This window comes from Tamandua tetradactyla, chromosome 14 (genome assembly GCF_023851605.1).
Source record: "Tamandua tetradactyla isolate mTamTet1 chromosome 14, mTamTet1.pri, whole genome shotgun sequence".
In the NCBI taxonomy this organism is placed as follows: Eukaryota; Metazoa; Chordata; class Mammalia; order Pilosa; family Myrmecophagidae; genus Tamandua; species Tamandua tetradactyla.
The window spans coordinates 1,989,754-2,001,779 of NC_135340.1; the positions used below are offsets into that span (position 1 = coordinate 1,989,754).

The 12,026-nt window shown below is 34.4% G+C and overlaps 1 protein-coding gene across 2 annotated transcripts in view; it reads left to right on the forward strand.

Annotated features, from left to right (window-relative positions):
• The window catches only part of MAP4K5 (mitogen-activated protein kinase kinase kinase kinase 5), a 180,143-nt gene that overhangs the window by 130,314 nt on the left and 37,803 nt on the right, over positions 1-12,026 (forward strand). Inside the window, exons 14-19 of one of the 2 annotated variants that reach the window (XM_077126796.1) lie at positions 4,385-4,443; positions 5,582-5,649; positions 9,916-9,958; positions 11,087-11,237; positions 11,684-11,781; positions 11,951-11,992. In XM_077126796.1, the coding sequence (XP_076982911.1) occupies positions 4,385-4,443; positions 5,582-5,649; positions 9,916-9,958; positions 11,087-11,237; positions 11,684-11,781; positions 11,951-11,992 (461 nt within the window). Of the gene's footprint in view, positions 1-4,384; positions 4,444-5,581; positions 5,650-9,915; positions 9,959-11,086; positions 11,295-11,683; positions 11,782-11,950; positions 11,993-12,026 lie in introns of both variants that reach the window. The other variant, XM_077126795.1, reaches the window with a different exon arrangement.

Here is a 12,026-nt window from a genome sequence, read left to right on the forward strand (position 1 = left end):
ATTAAGACAGAAACAAAAATTGTAAATCCTAAGCTAGGGTTATTGCAATGAGCATTTTGTTTAGGACTGAGTTTTCCTGAACTCAAATATGTATTGCTTTCTATATACAACTTTGAAAATCTAGATGAATGGAGAGTGAGATGTCCTTCCAATGTCAGTTGTTTTAGTTAGGCCTTTTATATTTAAGCCAGTAATTCATGATTTAGTTCTTTGTGGGTGTCCAGATTGCTGATATATTTTTATGCTGATATCTTCTTACGCTGATATCTTCTTATTCTGTTTGACATGAACTCTGTGGATCTCAAATACCAGAGAAAATAGTAGTTGATATTCCGTTATAAACCTGTCTTTATTTTATGCAGCTTTACAGTATTCCATTGATGTAGTCTAATTGGTCTTTTTATTTTTTTGTATAGCTTTTGAGTTTTGTGTTATATTTAGCAGGACCTTCCTGATTCCAAAGTTATAAAAAAAATTTCCCCACAGTTTCTTCTTGTATTTTTATGTTTATTTTTGAATACTTAAACCTTTGGTAAAAAGTATTAATTTATTTGGTTCCAGTATGGATTCAACTTTAGTTTCTGTCTGGATGACTATCCATTTTTTCTTGATGCTATTTATTTTAAGACTTCATCTTTTCCTTCATGGATTTGATATGCTATCTTTATTATGTACTAAATTTCTGTACATATTTTGGGACTGATTCTAGAAATTCTATTCGGTTGTATTAATATGTCTACTCATATGCCAGCTTACACGTTTGATTATTATATCTTTATAATGTCTGTGAAAATATTATAAAGGTCTAATCCTCCAGTCCTCCTCATGCTCTTCCCCCCTCTCCATCCTTTGTTTCTTTTCTTTTGTCAGCTTTTGTATTTTCCCCACATGAACCTAAAAATCAGTTTATCTAAAAAAAAAATCTATGTTTTTACTGAGATCTCATTAGATTTATGTATTAGTTTTGGAAGAATTGACATCCTTAACCAAAATAGGCTTTTTTTTAGAGCTAACCCAGTAATTTAAGAATTAGTCCTTTTTTGAGAACTCAGAATACTGGTATCCTCATGGAGTGCCCTCCATGTGCTTCCAGCACCAGACAAGGAGTTGTAAAATTGAAAAATTTTTATTGGTGATTTGTGTTTATATTTTCTCAAGTCTTCTTTGTCTATCAGGAGTGTTTTACTTCTTTGTTTTTGTTTACTAGATTGTGTGTATTATATCTAGTTAGTTATATTCTACTATTTTTGTTTGTTTTTTAAATTGACCTGACAAAATGCCCGTATCTTAACTGTACTGCTTAATGAGTTTTTAAATGTGTATGCAATCTTGCAGCTACCACTCAGATCAAGATACATAATGTTATCACAGTCTCAGAAGGCTCCCTCATACCCCTTTATAATCAGGGTCCTTTCCTCTTCCTGTATTCCCACCCACGGAATCACTGTTCTGATCACCTTCAGATAAGTGAAATTATACAAAAAAGTACTTTTCTATGACTGATTTCTTTTGCTCGGCTTTATGTCTGTGAGGGTAATTTATGTTATGTGTAGTGATAGTTGATTCTTTTTCATTACACTGTAAGATTCCATTGTGTGAATATACTACAATTTATCCATTCTCATGTTGATGGGCATTTTGTTTGTTTCTAGGTTTTGGCTGTTATAACCACTATAAACATTCTTTCTTATGTATCTTTAGTGGATATAAATAATAATTATTATCCTAGCACAAACTGTCTAAAACCAGCAAGGATGAACATACACTGCAACAAAATCATCCCTTGTAGACAGGGATATCACACATCCAAGGAACCATGTGGCATCTCGTTAAACAAAGGGAAAGAAGAGTTTTTAAAGGATTTAGGAAATAATAGAGTTCAGTGGAAATTTAAAAATTATCTTAAAACAAAGAAGGGATGTGTATGAAAGGGTTTATACTGTAAAGTAGATCTGGGGGCCTGTTTCCTTTAAAATTACAAAACTAAGACAAACATTGAATGTTGTCTTCTGAAAACCTTTATTTGAAGCTCTTTATATGTGTTGGAAATTGAAACTGATTCTGTGTCAGGGTCTCAGTTTCTTAGAGCTGACATAGCAAAGTACCACAAACTGCATGGCTTAAAACAGCATAATGTATTGTCTCACAGTTCTAGAGGCTAGAATTCTGAATCAGTGTGTCAGCAGGGCCATTCTTCCTCTGAAATCTGTAGGGTGCTGGGGTTAATTTGCCAGCAACCCATGGCATTTTTTTGGTTTGTAGCATAACTCAATTTCTGCCTCTGTGACATAACTGTTTTCTCTGTGTGTGTGTGTGTGTGTGTCTAAATCTCCTCAGGTCATAATGATATCATCATATATTCATATATATATAAATAATATATATATAATAATGTAGATTGAAGTTGGATTAAATATTCGCAGGTGTTAGATGCTTCATTTCTGGTTCATTGGGAGAGAGTTGATGGGCTCCCTAAGGAATTACCCCATTGTCATTAAGGCCATAAAAATAACACAAGGCAGAAGAATTATGAGACTTTCTGAAAATTTAGCCAACTTAAGTTTGAAAATTCCATTTGTCCTTTTTACCTTCACCTGAAAACTGTGAGTGAAAAACGCGTTGAAGATTTTTGCGTAAGATTTCTTACAGCTGTCCTTAGTAACAGTTCTAGGAAAATGAGTGGCTCCATCACTAGAGAAGCAATTAGGTTAGGACACACAAAATTACACAACTCTTGTTTTTTGCTGTGATTAAAATTGAGACATTTTAACAAGCTTTGAGCCATCCTAGAAATAGACAATAATAATAATAATAATAATTTCACTAAAGTCTTTGTTGACAGAAAAACTATTTATAAAAAAATGATCTGCAGTATAACATGGCCCATATTTCCTCTACATTAGTATTTTTTAAGCTGGAAGTTGCACCCCAGTTCGTGGCATCAGTTCAGTGGGTCATAACCAGGGCTTTAAAAACAAAGTAGGAAACATCTGAGCATATCACATGGGTCCTTAATTACCACACTCTGGAACTTTTGTGCTTTTTTTTACTTTTAGCAATTTGACTGTGATGTGACTGGATGCTTTTTGTTTTCTGTTTTATTTTGGGATCATAGAGCTTCTTAGATCTGTGGATTGATTTTTTTTTTCCATTACATTGTAAAATTTTTAGCCATTATTTTTTCAACTATTGTTTTCTGCCCCAGTCTCTTCTCTCCATTTCAGATTAGGTGGTTTCTATTGCCCTGACTTCAAGTTTACTGACCTTTTCTTCTTTAGTGTTCTGTCTGATGTTAAGTCCATCAGGTGAATTTTATTTCAGATGTTGTATTTTTTAGATTACACATTTCCATATATATATATGATATAGATATAAATAAAAATTCTATTTTTCTACTGAGATTTTTTCTCTGTCTTTAATCCTACAAATTTATGAAACTTTTTTCTTTAAGAAGTTTTTAAGGTCTTCAAATTTGCTGAATATATAATTCTTGTTATTAAAAAATAATGTTTTATTTCTTTTCCATATAATTTGTATCTAGACCTACTTGCCAGTATTTCTAGTAGTGACAAAATTTTTTCAGAAGCATGAGTAGTTCTTTATGAATGATAGTAGTGGCTCTTGAAATAAGATACTAAGAGCATTTTATTTTAGATTATAAACAAAAGGTAGATAATATATCTCATGAAATGTCTTATAGGCTTTTATTGAAAACCTTATGACTTACTGATTTTGGTTAATTTGTTGAATTATGTCCGTACTTTATTACTTTATAAATCTTGTTTTCAGGGGTAAGGACAACACTAGACCTATTTGAAAGTGCTTTTTAAATGTATTTTGTTTGCTAAGATTGTATTTAGGGGTATTGCATGTCTATGTAGCAAATGTGAGTGTTTTATAACTTTTGGCTTTTAATCAATTTAGATTTTAGGATTTTAAATTATGTACTTTATACAATGAGTATATAATAAATAATCCTTTTCTCAGTTTTAGAATATTTCATATTCAAGCAAATTATTCCTTGAATATTTGAAATAATCGTGAAGTTAATCGGGTCAAATAAATACATATTTTATAACAATATTTCTGAATATAATTGTAATATTTAATTTGAAAAAATCATTTGTTCTTTTAGATAATTTAGAAGTAATTTTTCTTGGTTCATTTCTGCCGTGAAGTTGTAACTTAAATTAGTCTCAATAAAGAGTCTGTAGCCTAGATGGTGGAACTCTCTAGGGAAAGGGCACTCTCAAGAAGTTTTGCCTTCTTTTGCATCTTCTGTTCACTCCCCTCCCTTATCCCCACAGTACGTACTTCTCATTATGTTTCTGAGATTAACCCTGTAAGATGTTAAATTTTTTAATATTTGTTTTATATTTTTCAGTTGACAAATTACAGTTTGAACCTCCTCTGAGAAAAGAAACAGAAGCACGGGATGAAATGGTAGAAAATTGTGACTTTTAAAGTATTTCACACATTAAAATTTGAGAAAAGTTAGGTGTACTTTGACTGGGGTGCAAAGTAATACACTCTTTTAAACGTTAATTTTGATAATGTATTTCACATGGCAAAGTTTTTAAAAACTTATAATTAGGTATATTTTTTATGAGGGTACAAAGTTATTTTTGACCCCTTCTGAGTCTTTTGAAGGAATTACATGAGGTTATTAAAAATATAGAATTTTATGCTAAGCTTTAGCTTTCAGCATGGTTTTTCTTATCGATTCTTAAAGTAAATTATACGTTTTTGCATTGCCTTACTGTTTTCTTAAGTATTTATTTTATTTTTTAATATATATTTTTTAACCTTTGCTCATATTCTGATACTAATATTTAGTTAAACTTTTTCTTATCTAAACGGAAAGAAGTAATAGATAAAGCAAAATATTGCTAGAGTCAGCCTAGAGTCAAACTCAATCATAATTTTTTTTTCATTTTTAAATAATAGATTTCAACTACTAGTATTTCATTTTAAAAAGTAAATTTAGCATATAATTTATCTCTGTCAAATTTATTAGAAATCATCTTTGCTGTATTCATTCTATAATGTTGAAGTTATCTTAATATCTAATTTATTTTTAAGCTCTAGTAAAAGTATAATTTTTAGAGTAAATATCTTGTTAATCAGTTTTTTCCCTTAATTTTTGATATTAGTACTGTTCTTGTTTATTTTGCTATATATCCCATCCTCTATTTCCATTAGGAAAAAATAGTAGTACCAATAAATTAATGATAATTTAATAATATATTTAGTTCTCTATGCTAGTGAAGTAGTGATGCAAGTAATTTAAAGTTACTTTTTTCTCTTTTGTTTTAGAATACATAGCATGTTGGTAAAAAAGGTTTGTCACATTTGAAGCTGTATTTAATACGTTCATGGAATTTCTAAAGTTAAAGTCAGCTGATAATGGGTTATTGACCTAAATATTCAAATGACAAAACAAAGCTAGCTAGAGATTAAAAAATTGGTTGAATGCCAAGGTGATTAATACTCATGACACTGGAGTATTTTCCCGAATCAAATAAAATAGTTTATATTTATTACAAGGCAACATTTTAAACTATGTTTTTTATCTTTACAGGGAATATCATCAGACCCAAATTTTGTGTTGCATTGGAATCCTTTTGTTGATGCCGCCAATACTGGCAAGTAAGTTGCTTTCTTAAATGATAGTTGGCTTGATCACATAAGAACAGTGTTGTAGGTGGGGGAGTGACATAGTATAATAAGCTTGAATTTTTACTTTAAAAAATTGTACTATGCCTTTTACCAGGATAAGGCTTTATCTATCTTTTATTACCAAAAAGCATCATGTATTGATTCTTAAAGTTTATAAATTGTTTTTTAAATCAGAATATACTGTGTAATGTTAATATACTAAAAGGTGAGTCACATGGTGTAGTAGAAAAAATTACTGCAGCAGAAGTCAAAATGCCCCAATTCCATCTCTTGCAGTGTAGGTCCTTCATATTTCTAGACCTCTCTTCCTTCAGTAATTAAATGTGGGAGCTGTCCTAGATGAGTTGTTTCAAACATATTTTTGCACTTCAGTTAGTTGCCTAGAAAGTTCCTATATTAGGTCTTTAGATCTGGAGTTGGCACATAGAGCCTGCTGTCTGTTTTTGTACAGCCTGGAAGCTAACAGTGGGGTTTACGTTTTAAATGACTGAAAAAAGAAAAAAGAATATTTTGTAACATATGAAAATTATAGCAAATTCAAATTGCTGTGTCCATAAACAAAGGAGTGTTGGGATATGGCCATGCTTATTCATTTACATGTTGTCCGTGGCTGTTTTCATACCGCAATAGCAGCTGAATAGATGGGAGTGCTGCATGGCTCATGAAGCCTACAGTATTGACGATCTGGGACTTTATAGAAAAAGTTTGCTATAAAATGCAGTCTTTGGGACAGGAATCTTAAGAATCCAGAAAGCTTCCCAGTGTATTGCGACTGCTGTAGCTAGGTCTGTAGAAACAGTAGACTCGGGCAGTGCTTCTCAGACTTTCGTATGCATGTCCATGACCTGGAGATCTTATTAAAATGCACATTCTGATTCAGTGGCTGCATTTATAAATGTCCCCAGATGATGCCATTGTTACTGGTCTGAGGACCAAACTTTTTTTTGTTTTAAACATTTTTTTATTGTGAAATACAACATATATACAAAAAAGCAATAAATTTCAAAGTACACTGTAACAAGTAGTTATAGAACAAATTTCAAAGTTTGGTATAGGATATAATTCCATAATCTCAGGTTTTTCTTTCTAGCTGTTCCACTGGAGACTAAAAGAAATATCAGTGTAATGATTCAGCAGTTATACTCAGTTGTTAAATCCTATCTTCTCTGTTTGATCCTTCTCCCAGTCTTTAGGGGTACCTGAGCTATACCCATTCTAACTTTTTCATGTAAGAAAGGGCTTTCAATAATATGGGATAGAAAGATGGAACTAGTTGATGTTCTTTGGAGAGGTTGGCCCCTCTAGGTTTCAGGACTTACCTGATGTAGGAAACATCTAGGGGTTGTCGGTCTCTGGAAAGTAATCTTAGTATGAGAAACTTTTATGTAATCTCAGATAGAGCCCTAGGTGTTCTTTAGCGTTAACAGGACTGCTTTTAGTTGGGGATTGGCAAGTCATGACAGTTTGCAATATCTAGCTGAAGCTTGCGTAAGAGTAGCCTTTAGAAGAACCTCTTGACTCTCTTTGACCTCTCTTTGCCACTGATACCTTATTTGTTACATTTCTTTTCCCCCTTTTGGTCAGTGTATTAGTTTGCTAAAGCTGCCGGAATGCAATATATGAGAAATGGAATGGCCTTAAAAAAGGCATTTACTAAATTTCAAATTTACAGTTCTAAGACTGTGAATACGTCCAAATTAAGGCACCAACAGGAGGTTAACTTCACTCAAGAAAGGCTGATGCCATCCGGAACACCTCTGTCCGCGGGGAAGGCACATAGCAACTTCCTCTAGCTTTCTCTCCGACTTCTCAGATCGTAAGGCTTCCTCGGGGTTGTTTTCCTTCTCCATCTCCGGAGTCTCTGACTGTGTGGGCCCTGAAGCTTTTTCCAAAATGATTCCCTCTTAAAGAAATTCAGTAAGCCACCCCACCTTGAATGAGTGGAGATACACCTCCATGGAAATCACCCAATCAAAAGTCCGATCCATAGTTGGGTGGATCATGTCTCCATGGAAACAATCAAAAAGATCCCACCTAGCAACATTGAATGAGGATTGAAGAATGTGGCTTTTCTGTTGTACATGACAGTTTCAAGTTTGCACCATCAGGACGCTGTTGTCAATTCCACAGTACCAGGGAGACTTTTACCCCTGGATGTCATGTCCCACATAGCGGGGAGGGTAACGATTCTCCTTGCAGAGTTGGGCTTAGAAAGAGAGAGAGAGGCCACATCTGAGCAACAGAAGAGGTTTTCTGCAAGTAACTCTTAGGCATAATTGTAGATAGGCTTAGCTTTTCTGCTACAGGAATAAGTTTCATAAAAGCAAGCCTCAAGATCAAGGGCTTGGCCTATTGACTTGGTAGTCCTTAATATTTGAGAGAGTATCAGGGGTTTCCCCCATGGGAATGTTTAATACTTCGATATGTTTTCTCCAGTCCCTCAAGGAACTTTGCCAATGCTTTTTAACTATCTGCTGAACCTGCGCTGGACTGTATCAGGGTATTGTATTAAGCTACACTGAATTACAAGCCTCACTCCCGTTCTGGACTCCGTGTGTTTGAGTTGTTTACATGAGCTATCCATACAGATTGTGTTCGTTTACGTGTTATAAAAAATTGGGGATGAAATAAAGCTCTTTTCCTTTGATCTCATACAGTAGGTGAAGTTCTGAAATTCCGACAGTATCATCCTTTGCCCTGTATTCTGACTTACCTTAGTCCTGTCCACAGCAACTCGGTCCTTATCTCTAATTGAAGCCTGATCTCTTTCTCAGTTTCTTTAACAGTTGTTGTGCGTAGCAGTGCTGGTTTTCAGGGCTGTAGAACTGCACCTCTGAGTCTTAGGTGTCACACAGGTACCCAAAGGGGGAAATCCAGGCTATATGTATATAGCAAAGCATGTCAAAATCTAGAAATAACATTTACAGCTCCAGACTAAATGTGACTGCTATAAAGAGCTTACAGTCTAGGCCCCAATTTTCTTATGAGTATTCTCTAAAAGAGACCGTACAATATTTGTCCTTTTGTTTCTGGCTTATTTTGTACCACCTAATGTCCCCAAGGTCCATTCACCTCATTGCATGCCTCATAACTTCATTCTCTTTTTAATACCTGCACAATATTCCATGATATGTATATACCACAGTTTGCCTTTTTTCTCAGTCAGTGTATCATTCAACCACCTCCATCCACTGGGCTTCAGGTACAATGTCCAAAGTAAACAATCCATATCTCATGTTATCCTCCCTTAGTTGTACAATCATCAGCACCCTCGATTTTAGACAATTTTCATTGCTCCAAAGAGAAAAATAATATAAACACACCCTCACCATATAGAAAATCCAAGTCTCCCCTTAACTCTTGCCCCTCCCCCTCAGTTATTTACCCCTGGTGTTGCTCTGGTACTGGTGATGCCTTCCTAGGCCGTAGCATGCAATAGTAGTTCCCCCATACCTGTTCTTGGCTCTTTTTTATAGGATTCATGCCTTTGAAGTAGTTCATGCAAGACCTTATGTGTATTTGTAGTGTTAATCTGTGGAATACATGGCTCTGTACAATCCCTTTCAGTTATGTTCACCTTCAATATGGGACTAATACTTACAAACCCACTAATGAACCTCCTTCGCTTCTGTCCATTCCCTTACATTTCAGTTCAGTCTCGTTAGCTAACTGTTTACCCATCTCCAGTCTCTCTGCATCTGTAGGCCCCTATATTATACATTATAAACCTCTGAGTTTACCTTTATCAAGGTCATAATAGTGAAACCATACAATATCTATCTTTTTGTATCTGGCTTCTTTCACTCAGCATTATGTCCTCATGTTTTCATATGCTTCGAGACCTCATTTTGTGAGGACCAAACTTTGAATAGCAAAGGGTTTGTTGATATTTAAGGCCTTTAACCATTTGAGTCTATGATTACCTCTGGATTCCAACTCTAAAATTCTCAGTTGTATTACTAGTAAGTTTAATCAGGTGTTTATTATATATTAAATGTAACAAAACATCTCCATAAAGTGAAAAAGACTTTGGGTCTATTTTATCTACATATAGCAGTATTAATGCAGTTTAACAGTATGAGGTCTTAGGTCTTCCTATGAGTTTTATATTCAGCATCATGATCTATTAGTCTTTTCTATCCTCTGTTCAGATTTTAATGCATATTTATTCATGTCCCTGTATTTTATATTGTGATCATTTATCATCATCTAAAACGCATTATTCTTTTTTCTTAGATCAACCTCAAAACGCGCTATACCACCTCCCCTACCTCCTAAGGTGAGTTGTGTAAGAATTTGACATTTTCCAGAGATTATATTGCATTGTTCAAGTCTCTTAAGTATATTTACATGAATACAGTTTCTTTCCAAGTACAAAGATGTAAAATGTATTTTAGAAGAAAATTTCATGAGAACGTACAGTACTTTTAATAGCTTTTGGAGAAGGCACAGAAATTGGTTATTGTTCATTTGAGAAGGTAACTTACTTTGTGTGGAAGGAAGATAATCAGACACCATCATTTAATATCTTTCTATAAGTTGGCATTTCAGTAGACTTATACTCACATGGAAAAAGAATGAAATGTGACACCAGCCATACAGCATACAAAGAAAAAAAAGTCTATCAGTTTTAGGTTAAGGATGACTTAAAAATCATATGCCAAGTCCATAGTTGTATTGGGACAGTAATTCAATTCTTGCTTATTTCGCTTACTATTTCGGTTTGCTACAGCTGCCAGAATGCAATATACCAAAGTGGATTGGTTTTTACAAAGAGGATTTATTAAGGTACAAGTTGCAATTTTAAGGCCATAAAAAATGTCCAAATTAAGACACAGCAAGAGGAAGCCTTCCCTGAGGAAAGGCAGCATCTGGGTTTCTCTGTCACATAGGAAGGCACATTGCAATGTGTGCTGGCCTTCCTGAGTTGGTTTCAAAATGGCTCTCTCAGCCCCTGTGGGTCCTTCCAGCCTTTGCCAGGGGTTCTTTCTTCCTGCATCTCCAAATGTTTGTGTCAGTGTCAGCTCTGAGCTCTGCTTTGCTCTGTGAGTTCTTTTAAGGACTCCAGGAAACTAATTAAGACCTACCTTGAATGTAGGGATCACATCTCCATTTAATCAAAAGGTACCCCACAATTGGGTGGGTTACATCTCCATGGAAACAACCTAATCTAAAGGTCCCACCCAAACAATAGCCCTTCCTCCACAAGATTGGATTAGGATTAAAAGAAAATGACTTTTCTGGGGTACATAACCATTTCAAACCAGCACACTTAGTCCAGTAAATAGAATTATATAGAAGAAAAGAGATATAAGTCCCTTCTCCTAAGATCTTGAATTATTGTATTTTAAAAATTAATAATTTTTAATCCAAATTTATTAAAGTACTTGTTTTGTCTTATCAATAGCCAAGGATAAACAGTTATCCTGAAGATAACTTCCCAGAGGAAGAAAAATCAACCATAAAACGTTGCCCTGATTCAGAGAACAGAGCTCCCCAAGTTCTCAGAAGACAGAGTAGCCCAAGTTGTGTTCCAGCAGCAGAGACTTCCTTTATTGGTATGGCTAGCAGTACCATCAGCCCTGGAGAGCACACGACTAGATACTATGAACTGGGTAAATAAAACAAAGTGGACCCTGAAAAGAAAATCTTTTTGTTCCTATTTAAGGAGTATCTTTTCTCTTTGGACAATCCTATTACTTCTTAAAACTTTGTGAACGTTCTTTAATTCCCCAAGGATGAGTTATAAACAGATTCAATTCAATTCAACCCTCATTTGATCCCTTCCTAACTATTGTAGGATCTAGAAAGATGAATGGAATTCCTGCACACCAGAAGTTCAGGCTCTATAGCAGAAGTGCACTGATACACATACAAGAATAGACAAGACAGCTTGTATAAGGTCTCTTACAATTAACAAATTGTGTATAATTGAAGACCAGAGATCTAAGAAATGAATACTTATTTGTATGGTCTTTCAACTTTTACTTATGATTCTCTTTAGGAAATGGTGATGGTGTTTCAAAACTAATTAGTGAAAATACAGAAGGATCTGCACAAGCACCACAATTACCACGAAAAAAGGACAGGCGAGATTTCCCTGTAGGTATAACAGACATTTCGTAATTAATTATAAGTAATGCTGTGTTTATCATGTAGGGGGAATAATCTACTTAGTGCCTTAATTTGAATAACTAAATTGCTAAATATTTAAAGTTTTTTTTTAAAGCCTATGAGGTCTAATAGTATTAAAAATTCATTTTTCCCATAGAAACCAGTCATCAATGGCCTTCCTCCTACCCCAAAAGTGCTGGTAAGGAATATTTCTATGTGAACCATTCGCCAGT